The sequence below is a fragment of the Alosa sapidissima genome, chromosome 23 (assembly GCF_018492685.1).
Source record: "Alosa sapidissima isolate fAloSap1 chromosome 23, fAloSap1.pri, whole genome shotgun sequence".
Lineage (NCBI taxonomy): Eukaryota > Metazoa > Chordata > Actinopteri > Clupeiformes > Clupeidae > Alosa > Alosa sapidissima.
In genome coordinates this window covers 8,754,407-8,766,906 of record NC_055979.1, presented here as the reverse complement: position 1 = coordinate 8,766,906, position 12,500 = coordinate 8,754,407, and the positions used below count along the sequence as shown (strand labels likewise).

General features: G+C 45.6%; 1 protein-coding gene across 1 annotated transcript in view; it reads left to right on the top strand.

The window, feature by feature from the left end:
- ptpn4b (protein tyrosine phosphatase non-receptor type 4b) overlaps positions 1-12,500 on the top strand; it is a 62,769-nt gene that overhangs the window by 41,234 nt on the left and 9,035 nt on the right. Inside the window, exons 16-20 of the mRNA XM_042081631.1 lie at positions 4,482-4,629; positions 4,936-5,019; positions 5,741-5,797; positions 9,708-9,864; positions 10,145-10,311. Of these exons, the coding sequence (XP_041937565.1) occupies positions 4,482-4,629; positions 4,936-5,019; positions 5,741-5,797; positions 9,708-9,864; positions 10,145-10,311 (613 nt within the window). The remainder of the gene's footprint in view (positions 1-4,481; positions 4,630-4,935; positions 5,020-5,740; positions 5,798-9,707; positions 9,865-10,144; positions 10,312-12,500) is intronic.

Here is a 12,500-nt window from a genome sequence, read left to right as displayed (position 1 = left end):
GACAGATTGTGTCGTTTTTCGCAGCCCTTCTGTAAGTTACAGAAATAGCATCACAAACCCCCTCTTGCTGTCTCTGCCTTTTTATTTGTGCCTTCAGTGGTACGCAGCATAGGTTTGTCACATGAGATGAGCCACGTTGTGTGTATGTGTGTGAGAGGGAGTGTAAGTGTGTGTATGTGTGTGAGAGGGAGTGTAAGTGTGAGATGGGTATTTTGATGAGCTATTTCCCTTCCCTGTCTTAGCTCTGTGTGTGTGTGTGTGTTGACAGCAGGAGTTGAGCTGAGCCTTCATCCTGTCAACCCCCCCCATGTGTGTGTTTTATGCAGCTTTTTAGGTCATCCAGTGCTGGCTATATGCTGCCTGTGCAATCATGCGTATATACACACACACACACACACACACACACACACACACACACACGCACACACGCACACATTTAATCGCGCTCCATATGGGGTATGTAGACAGTTGTACATGGTCAAATGGCATCACCTTGTTAGTGGACGTAAATGTGTGTAAGCATTAGCTGAGTCTGATTTTAACTCTTGCTGTCACACACACACACACACACACACACACACACACACACACAGACGCACACACTTACTGCCATTCTTGCCATGGGACTTTCTGTGTCATCATAGGCATGTAGCAGAATGCCTTCGCTCCTCTTCTGTCCTTTCCTCCCTCCCTCTTTCTTTCTCTCTCCCTCCCTCCCCTTTATTTGTTCATCTTTATCTTTTTCTGCCCTGTTTGTCTTTTTTTTATCCCCTATTATCACACTTCCATCCTCCTGAGTTCTCCTGCCTCTTCTTTGCCGTTTGCTTTTCCTTCTCTCTCTCTTTCTTTCTTTCTTTCTTTCTTTCTTTCTTTCTTTCTTTCTTTCTTTCTTTTCAATCCCTCCATACCTACCAATTTCTCTCCTTCGTTTCCCTCTCTGCACACTCACTCTCTCCCCATCCTTCCTCTATCCCTCTCTCCCCTCCCTCTCTCCCTCCCTCTGTCCCCCTCTCCCTCCCTCCCTCTGTCCCCCTCTCCCTCCCTCTGTCTCTCTCTCTTCGTCCCTCCCTCTCTCTCTTCCATCCTCCACTCCACCATCCTTCCTCTGAAGCTGTTGTTTGCGTGTGATGTGCTCATCCATGAGATGTGGCTTTGAGAGGACAAACATTTACCCTCCTACCTGCCTCTGCGCTCCGGGTCATTATTTCCAGAACCTTCCGCAGAGATAACAGGCAACAGAGACAAGCAGCAAGCAGGCAGGCAGGAAGAGACGGATGCATAGAGAAAGAGAGAGAGAGAGGGATGACTTGCAGTTAGTCCACTCATCAGAGGGATGGAGTGATAGGGAGGAAATGGAGGAAGAGTTAGAGGAAGGGGGGATGGGGAGAGAGGGACAGATGGAGAAGGGAGGGAAAAGAAAGGAGAGACGAAGTGGAATGAGGGGGAGAGTGGGAGAGAATGAGAGAAGAGGGAGAGAGAGGGGAGGGATAGTTAGTCTATTCATTAGTGTAATCACTGGCCAGAGGAAGCCGATTCCTATGGTCATGATTCTAACCCCTCTTACCCTGAGGCCATGCATGACCCATAGATGGAGACTCTCCCACACACACACACACACACACACACACACACACACACACACACACACACACACACAGCCCAACTCACACATACACTTATACACCTATACAACCTCAAACACACACACTTCATGACCTATAGATAGATTAGCACACACACAGGCCAACTCCGCCTCAAACATCCATACTTACACACCCTCCATACAGCACAACTTGGTCTCGTGCACACACACACACACACACACACTGCATAGGACCCAAGTCTGCCTTAGCCACACACACACGCTCACCCTAATTGTTGCCCAAATTGTGCGCGTGTCATATCTGTGTTACCGGCTGGACCACCTCACTGCAGGCCAAATATGGAAATGATCACTGCATCCGTGTGTGTGTCAAACTTGGTGTGTCAGGCCTTGTAGTGTGTGTGTGTGTGTGTGTGTGTGTGTCTCAGGCCTGGTACTGTGTGTCAGGGACGTTTAGTATTGGCCCATCTGCTTGGCCTGGCTGAGCATCTCTGATGGCAGCACGCTGCCAGCTCCAGCAGACGTGTACTTACACACACACACACACACACACACACACACACACACACGGATAGATGGTTTGTTGTGATGGGGCAACTTTGGCTGCAGTTGACCTTGGGGTGTGTGTGTATGCTCAAGGGTCAGGGAGGAGAGTAGGAGTATGTGTCTGATTTGTGTGTGTGTGTCAGAGAGAGAGCAAGGGGATTGAGTGTAAAGTGTGTTCACTGAGGCTGCAGAGGGCATGAACTCTGCAGTAAGACATTTGATGTGCTTTGCTGTGACAGGGCTTCTCCATGGGCCTGAAACACACACACACACACACACACACACACACACACACACCACACACACACACACACACACACTTTCTCAGTAGCTCAGCACCACGTCCATGCTTTGACTCTCACCAATACCCTCTAACACAGACCCACATGCATCACATAATCTACTGTAGATGAATTACTGTGTGTCCCTCACACACACTCACACTCTGTCTGACATATGCTCTTCACCATTCTCTCTCTCTCTCTCTCTCTCTCTCTCTCTCTCTCTCTCTTTCTTTCTTTCTTTCTTTCTTTCTTTCTTTCTTTCTTTCTTTCTTTCTCTCTCTCTCTCTCTCTCTCTCTCTCTCTCTCTCTCTCTCTCTCTCTCTCTCTCTCTCTCTCTCTCCTCTCTCTCTCTCTCTCTCTCTCTCTCTCTCTCTCTCTCTCTCTCTCTCTCTCTCTCTCTTACGCTAAATGAAATGGACTCAATCTCTCAGACTCTCACACTCCACACATGAGAACATGGGCAAGTATAGACACGCACACACAGACGCACACACCACACACATCTAGGGTTACACACTCAAACACATACATTGATGGTACACAAAGAAGCTTTTAGCGCTGTGTCTCAGCTCAAAGCTCAGACAGCCTAGTGCTGCAGGCCTCCTGCGGTTCTAGAGGGGTCCGTCCCACACACCTCGACTGAGTGCCGTTCTGCAGAGTTCCGTTTTGGTCCATTTGCTCCCTGTTCTTGTCACAGTCTCTTTAGGTCCGGTACTGTTTTGGAGAAACAGTGTTATTGGGTGTTTTTTTTTATTATTTTTTTAGCCGGCCCATTCCAGTTTCGTTGGTGCGGTCGTTCTTGTCCCCATCAGCTCGATTCGGGTCTGCAGAGACCTCGTTCTGGTCCCTTCGGTGTGGTTTTTATAAAGGACGTTTCCCGTCTCCGTGGCTCGGTGCTGTTGTAGAGAGACCCATCCCCTCGGCCCGACGCTGTTCTGCGGAGCTCCGCTGGGACGACAGGACTTCCTGCTGACTCAGCCGGCTCTCTCCCACAGCCACCCAGGGGCTCTGATAAAGACGGGCAATTAAAGAAAAAACGAGAGCCTAAAATTAGAACGTGGAACCAAGAACCGAAACTCTAGTCATCCTTTTGTGATGTCATGTAGCTTTTTCGAAGCTGCTGCATCGAACCGTGGTCTGCAGAGTTTGCCTTCTAGGAGAAACTTGAAAAACAGATCAATTTTCCATTCGCTTCAAGTGTGTCAGTCATCCGATACACGATGAGTCAGGAAGACAGTTGTTTTCTTGTTTCTTTTGTGTAGCATTAGGTTTTAAACATCACCATTGATTAAGAGCAATAAAACCATGCAGCTCCTACGTGCGTGTGTGCGTGGGGGTTGTATTAGTCAGCAGACTCCAGCGTTTTTTGTCTGTCAAAGTTGGACCTCAATAAACAAATTGTGTTGTATTATAACTCCTTCACATACAGATAATGTAGGCATGTGAACATCAATAAACAGATTGTGTTGTATCAAAACTCTTTCACATGGAGATAATGTAGGCATGTGGACATAAGTAAACAAATTGTGTTGTATCTAGGGGCGCTGCTAGAAAATTTGAGCCCTATGATGGACAATAATTCTAGGCCCCCTGTTAATATATAGTATTATTACACGGCTCTTCATAATGCTGAAGAATGCTCCATTCACTTGAATGGGCCTTCCCAACGTTCGGCGGTCTGCTAGCAGTGCCAGCAGTGCCCCTGGTTGTATCATAACTCTTTCACATGGAGATAATGTGAGCGTGTGGGTTAGAAGGTCCAGAGCAGATAATTTTTATCATCGCTTTTTAAGCCGCAATCATGCTGTGCAATTACTAAATTAAAATGAAGAACATTGATTGTCAGTGGATTATCTTTTCTGTGTGTCTGTCTGATTTGTATTATTGTTGTAATGCGGTAAGTCTCGTTGGGTGAAGCAATGTAATGCTTTTTTGTTCTTCCATTGCATTTGTGTCCGATAATTCCTCCAATAATTAAAATAGGCCAATGCAAATAAAAATAGGTTTAATAACATGATGTTAACTCCTCTCTCCTCTCCTCTCCTCAGGTCTCCCGATGTGGACGGTCAGCCCCCGGCGTTGCCCCCTAAGCAGTCCCGTCGGAGTCAGCTGAGCCACTCACCCTCGCAGCAGGAGCTAGACAACAACCACGTCAACGAGCTCTACGACACACCCGCGCCCTCGGACAAGAGCATGGTGAACATAACACACACACAGACACACACACATGTGCCCTCCGAAAACAGCATGGTAGTGGAATACACACAAACAAACAACGAGGAGTCTAGTCTCTTTTTTTTACGTTTTTTCTCTCTATCTCCTGTGCGCACACATACACACACACACTCTGACAAGAGCATGGTGAGTAGAACACACACACACACACACGTGTGCCCTCTGACAAGAATACGGTCATATTTCTGTCAAAAAACCAGTCAAAGTAACGGAGGCTCGGGTGCTAAAGTTGGTTATAAGGGTCTGTGTGTGTGTGTGTGTTTCCAGTTGAATGGAGTGGTCCCTCATGACAACCTGGTCCTGATTAAGATGAGGCCGGATGAGCATGGGCGGTTTGGATTCAATGTCAAGGTGTGTGAACCATAAAGTGTGTGACATGGCTGTGATGTGTGTGTGTGTGTGTGTGTGTGTGTGTGTGGCTGTGGCTGTGTGTGTGTTTGTATGTATGTGTTTGAGGTATTGAAGAACGCTGTTCTTCTCATTTACTCATTCAAGTGTGTGACATGAATGTGGTGTGTGTGTGTGTGTGTGTGTGTGTGTGTATGTACTGTATGTTATTGAAGAACGCTGTCCTTCTCATTTACTAAGTGTGTGACATGAATGTGGTGTGTGTATATACTGTATGTCTGAGGTATTGAAGAATGCTGTCCTTCTCATTCTCTATGTGTGTGACATGGCTGTGATCAGTGTTCTTTATAAAACTCTCATCTTCCTCTCCTCCTCACTTCCTCTCTATCCTCCCATTTTCTCTCTTCCTCTTCTTTTCTCTGCCCTTCACTCCTTTTCCTTCCACCCTCCTCTTCTCTCCCCTGTGCTTCCCCCTCTTCTTCACCTCTCTCTTTCTCTCTTCTCCCTCTTCCTCTACTTTCTCTACTGTTTCCCTTTCTTCTTTACCTCTCCTCTCTATCCTTCCATCCCTGCCCTCTTCTCTCCTCCTCTTCTCCTGTGTTTCTCTCCTTCACCTCTCTCCTCTCTCTTCTCTACTTCTATCTCTCTCCTCCTCTCCTCTCTCTATCCTCCTTTCTCCCCTCCTCTCCTGGTCTCCTCCTCTCCTCTCCTCTCCTCTCTGCAGGGCGGAGCGGATCAGAAGATGCCCATCATCGTGTCGCGGGTGGCCCCTGGAACCTCGGTGGGTACCTAGCACCTGTAACCACGGAAACCGCAGTGGCATGGCCAGTTGTGGCTCAGCCTGCTGTGCCCATGAACTCTAGTCTGGTTGGGGTGTCGGCCCACCACACACACACACACACACACACACACACACACACACACACAAGCACGGGTGCTGGATACACACACCCACCCATACCCACACACACACACACACACACACACATACCCACACACACACATACCCCCACACATACCCACACACACACACACACACACACACACACACACACAAGCACGGGCGCCGGATACACACACACACATCCCCACACACACCCACACACACACACAAGCACGGGTGCTGGATACACACACCCACCCATACCCACACACACACACACATACCCACACATACCCACACACACACATACCCACACACACACCCACACATACCCACACACACACACACAAGCACGGGCGCTGGATACACACACACACACACACACACACACACACACACACACACACACACACACACATACCCACACACATACATACCCACACATACCCACCCACACACACACACACACACACACATACATACCCACACACACAAGCACGGGCGCTGGACACACACACAAACACACACACACACACACACACACACACACATACATACCCACCCACACACACACACACATACCCACACACATACATACCCACACATACCCACCCACACACACACACACACACACACACATACATACCCACACACACAAGCACGGGCGCTGGACACACACACAAACACACACACACACACACACACACACACACATACATACCCACCCACACACACACATACCCACACACACACACAAGCACGGGCGCCGGACACACACACACACGCGGCCACCAGATATACCCACACACACACCAACATGTATACCAAATATACCCACACACACACATCCATACACATCTGATATATATATATATATGATTTGGGGCAGCCGTGGCCTACTGATTAGCACTTCAGACTTGTAACCGGAGGGTTGCCGGTTCGAACCCCGACGGCTGAAGTGCCCTTGAGCAAGGCACCTAAACCCTCATTGCTCCCCGAGCGCCGCTGTTGATGCAGGCAGCTCACTGCGCCGGGATTAGTGTGTGCTTCACCTCACTGTGTGTTCACTGTGTGCTGAGTGTGTTTCACTAATTCTCGGATTGGGATAAATGCAGAGACCAAATTTCCCTCACGGGATCAAAAGAGTATATATACTTATACTTATACCCACACACATACACTCCTGTCAGATATACCCACACACATGCATCCTCAAGCCTACAACGTGTATACACACACATACACACACACTTGCATGTTACACATTGCAACCCCCTCTGTATCCCCATGCTCTCCCTCCCTGCCAGTCTCTTTCTCACTCTTTCTCCCTCACTCTTTCTCCCTCACTTTCTCTCACTCTTTCTCCCTCACTCTTTCTCTCATTCTTTCTCCCTCCCTCTTTCTCTAATTCTTTCTCCCTCACTCTTTCTCTCATTCTTTCTCCCTCCCTCTTTCTCTCACTCTTTCCCCCTCCCTCCCTCTCTCACTCGTTCTCCCCTCCCCCACTTACCAGCATTCTTATGTACCCTCCCTGGCATGTACAGTCTTGAGCACTTTCTCCCTCACTTCTCTCTCTCTCTCTCTCTCTCTTGCTCTTCTTTCCTTATCTTCTCTTTTTCTTTCCCTCTCTTTTTCAGTCACACTCTTGTGCTCTCTCTCATACCCCCTCTCCATCTCTCTTTCATTCTCTCCCTCCCTCCCTTTTTTCTCTTTCCCTCTCCCTCCCGCTCTCATTTGCGTATTCTCTCTCTCTCTCTCTCTCTCTCTCTCTCTCTCTCTCTCTCTCTCTCTCTCTCTCTCTCTCTCTCTCTCTCTCTCTCTCTCTGGGGTGACGGGTTTCGGCAGGCCGAGCTGAAAGGTCTTGTTTTGTTGACACACTCCCTCCTGTGAGAGCCATAAATATTGGCCCTCGCTGCTGCTGGCAAGGGACACACACACACACACACACACACACACACACACACACACACACACACACACACACACACACACACACAGCAAAGGGGAAACTCTGACCCCTACAGGCGTACAGAAGCATAGCAGGCCCTGAGGGATAGGTTGTTGTCATAATAAAAATGATTCCAAAATGTTATTTGGAAGTGGCCTTGTGATTGCTTCTGATTATTTGCAGAGGTTGCAAGGGGATTTATCTGAGTCATTCTCAGCCAGAAGCGACCTTTTAAGAATGCAATGCACAGCTAAAAGTCAAATGGGAAGAGTCTCCAGTTAAGGAGTGAAATAAGAGAATACATGCCCTTCTCTACCCTGTGCGTTCAATAACCCAGTCTGACACCATTAGCCTACTTTAGCATAACTCACTGGAAGTGTATTGGACCTATAGTTAGCCTATAGCTTGCTTTTTGTAAAAAGGCCTAATGGAGGACTGTCCTGCTTCCTAGAAAGCTGAAGAGGACCAGGCCTGATGGGGATTCACTCCACTAGGTTGCTGATTGAGGTTAAACTGAAATGTTTTGGTTGAATGTTGTTGACCCCTGACTAGGGCTGCAGTTATCGATTCTTTTTGTAATCGATTAATCTAGCACTTTATCAATCGATTAATCGATTAAACGGAACATTTTTATTTTGCATTTTTAAACAACCAAAACAATCAAGCAATTGGCACAGAGGTATTTATTCTAACTCCAACATTAGGCTTCAAAACTAAGCCCATTTATTGCAATTTACCCATTTAGTGTTTTTAAGTGCCAGTGCCATCAATTAAATAATGTTCAAAATGCTCTCTAAAATTGCAGCCTCTTGTGCATGACTTAGCTGGGCGAACAAAGCTGTCCATACTATGTTGTGAAGTGCTGGGAGGGAGAAGAGGGAAAGCAATTTAATGTATTAATATGTAGCCTACAACAAGTTTCATGCTGTAATCTAGACCTGACATCAACATAAATATCTGTTTTATGTAGATTTCTACACCTGCAGCATTTACCATTAGGCTACTAACAAATAATTTTACCATTAGGCTACTAAAAAATAGCCTACCATTAGGCTACTAACAAATAATTTTACCATTAGGCTACTAAAAAATCATTTCTGGGGTGAGCCTATTTGCTATGGTAACCTAGCAAACCTGTGTGTGTGTGCACGCGTGCGGTGCGTGAGGAAAGATGAGGGTGCATGCATGTGTGTGAGGGGTTCTTTTTTAGGCATACTGTCTTGCAATTGAACATGATTAAGTTTACTTACTTAAAAACATCAAAGCTAAACAAGCCATCACGACATTGCTACAAATACAGTATGTGATTAAAATCAGCCAACATCAATGTAGGCTATAGGCTACGTAGATAGATGATAGATAGGCTAGATCATAGACTGTATTTTTTATATATATATATATATATATATATATATATATATATATATATACACACACACACACACACAGTCTATGGGCTAGATAGATTGATAAATAGCCTAGCCTACTTTATTGACGCTTGGTGAAACAGCATGGAGTGGATATTTAGGTTCAGATGCTTGTTCTTTTCCTTTTTGAGTATGTAATGATCCCAAAACTTTACTTGAAAACTTTAGACATTCTCTGCCATTTATGGATATCTTGACTCTGCCATCGCGCCAGCTAAATTCAGAATGCATCTCGATTCACGCGCTAGTGGTGTGCTTCCTGAACAACGGTCCGTGTGGAACAATCAGATCCCTGCGGTATAGTGCACGTCATAGAAATTTAACGAAGCTTTGAGGCAGGGTTTTTGCCTCGAGTAATTTTTGTAATAGAGTTATTCGAGTAACTCGATGAATCGTTTCAGCCCTACCCCTGACCTTTGCCCCCCCTATGCAGGCGGACCTGTGCGTGCCGCGGCTGAACGAAGGGGACCAGGTGGTTCTGATAAACGGGCGGGACATCTCTGACCACACGCACGACCAGGTGGTCATGTTCATCAAGGCCAGCTGCGAGGTCAATGCCGGAGAGCTCATCCTGCTGGTGCGCCCCAACGGTAAGCAACGCACCTGGTCCCACTGCATGCTGGGATGGCAAGATGGGAAGTAGTGTTGGATAAGAGCGTCATCTGAATGAATTAATGTAAATGTGAATTTGGCAGGGGTGGGGGTGGCTCGCCATCCCACCCTTTTGGCACAATGACCTTGACATGATTGGTATGACCTTGATGCACAGAAACATATAAATACACCTACAGGAACCCCAAGACTGCCGTGTGTGTTTTACTTTCATATCCTAATATATGTGTGTGTTTGTATGTGTGTGTGTGTGTTCAGCCATCTATGACGTGGTGGACGAGCGTCTAGACTCTGAGCCGGACTTCCAGTACATTCCAGAGCAGGCGAGTGGCGACCGGTCAGCACTGGACCCCGAGGCCTGGAGGATCTCCATGCAGCAGCTCCGAGAGGGGCTGACCAGCGGAGCTATACTCGCACAGTTCGACGTGAGTACCAGTGTTGGGTGTAACGCGTTACAAAAGTAATGTAATTACTGTAATATATTGCTGTTTGCGGTAACGTGGTAATGTAAGGCATTACAAAAAAAAAAAGGGTAATATTTTACTCGGTACAAACTTCAGTAACGCGCGTTACAATGCATTTAACCCGAAATTAAGTGGTGTTTTGTTTTTATACATATTTGCAATACACCACGCGAGAACAACAGAGGAGAAAAAATCCGCGCAAAATAGTAGAACGTTATCTCCTGATACTGGTTGAAGATGACTGGCTGCAGCAGACTCACAGGCAGACTCTATTTGCGGGATGGACATAAGCCTACGCTCATTATTTTCAGCTCGTCAGAGACAAGGCTATGAAGAACATAATAGTTAGTGCAATTTGTGTGTGAAACCGAAAGATCTCTCTATGCCTCGCGAAATAGCACGTAAGTAATTTAATGAAACATCTAAAGTAGTGCCACGCTAATCTTTTTGATTCTTGATAAAACACAAACTATGCTGTTGTGCATGTCAGCGTTGTGCTGTGAACTTGAATTAAAGAGAATAAAGGGATAGAAATGCAGAAAAAGATTGTGTAGCCTGGCAGTGACACCGCTCCCACCACGCCATCACGCACTTTGCGTTGGGCACCAAAGGACAGAGGGGGCACCCAAATGTAACCAATGAATAGTAGCTTTACTGCAAACTGCGTCTCACTCTTCATCAATAACGTTTACAATGTCAAAATGCACTAACACGATGTTATATACAAGTTTGATACCTTTTGGGTTCTCTCAATAGTACTAGAATTAGCGGGTCTTCAATCATTCGTTTTCCAAGCATTTAGGCTACATGAAGCACATGATATGCTGAGTCGACTGAAACGCATTCCATTCAGATAGCTAGGTGGGTACCAGGCTCATAATTCACTTGTATTCGCAAAACGAAATGTGAAGTAACATGTCATTGCATACTTCCATTTCCAAAGCAATGAAGGCTGCTTAAAACAACTTAACATTGTGCATACTATTGTTAATATTGTGCTATCAATGTAACTCAAACAAATAAGGCTTGTAAACAAGAGCTGGCAAAAGGGCATTATGACAACGTAAATATCAATGCTCTTAAAGTGACAGTTCACCATTTATAAGTAAAACAGCATTTCTTCAGAAATTAATGTTTAAAAACACACAGTAATGGTCTGTAAATAATAGGCCTTTTATTTTACTTTAGGTGTTTGAGTTATCATTTAAATGTCACTCACTCAAAGCCACTCACTTAGGGCACCGAAATGGCCAGCAGGCCACCATCTTGACATGTCTTTATTAAAGGAACCGTATGTAAAAAATGTATTTCAATTAATCATAAAATTGCCCTGATATGTCACTAGACATTAAGAAATCATGTTCATTTCAAATACTTATATCACTGACAACAGTAGTCTGGCCAGGATATTGTCATTTAAAAAGTGAAGTTGCAGCCCTCAACTGATGTTGTCATGTTGTGTTTTGGCCTAATGCGCCACCCTCCACCTATCTACTAATCTCAAAGTCAGTAGAGTTTCGGCATCCGGTTGCCAACTCTGCCAGTCAGAGGGGAGGGGAAGGGGATACACCGCTCTACAGTAATGAAAGTGATTGTAGTACCAGTTTTGGCCACAATCTTACATACGGTTCCTTTAAGCTTTGATTTACAATACAGTAGGCTCTCTATTGATTTTAATGAGTAGGCCTAGGCCTTAAAGTTACAGTATTTACAATTTACCAGACTTTGACCTTTTGTCGGTTTTTAACAAAATTCTGACTATGATTGTTCCTTGTATTGCATCATGAGCACTGCACCTATTGCATTCTACTGTTGTTAGCCTTAAGCCTAGCTCAGTCATTATGCTATGCCACATCTCCCTCCATTGGAAGAGCAAGCTGCATTGAGCGTAATAAACTGCATTTAGAATGGCAAATCCATATTTCTAGATATTTTGGTAAAAGTAACTTAAAAGTAATGCAATAGTAGTGTAATGCCTTACAATTCAGAGACAGTAATATTATAATGTAACAAATTACTTTGAAATGACAGTAATAAGTAATACATAATACATTACGATTTTGAAGTAACTTGCCCAACACTGGTGAGTGCACATACACACACACACACACACACACTGACACAGCTCAGAAAGGGGCTCACCAGCTGAG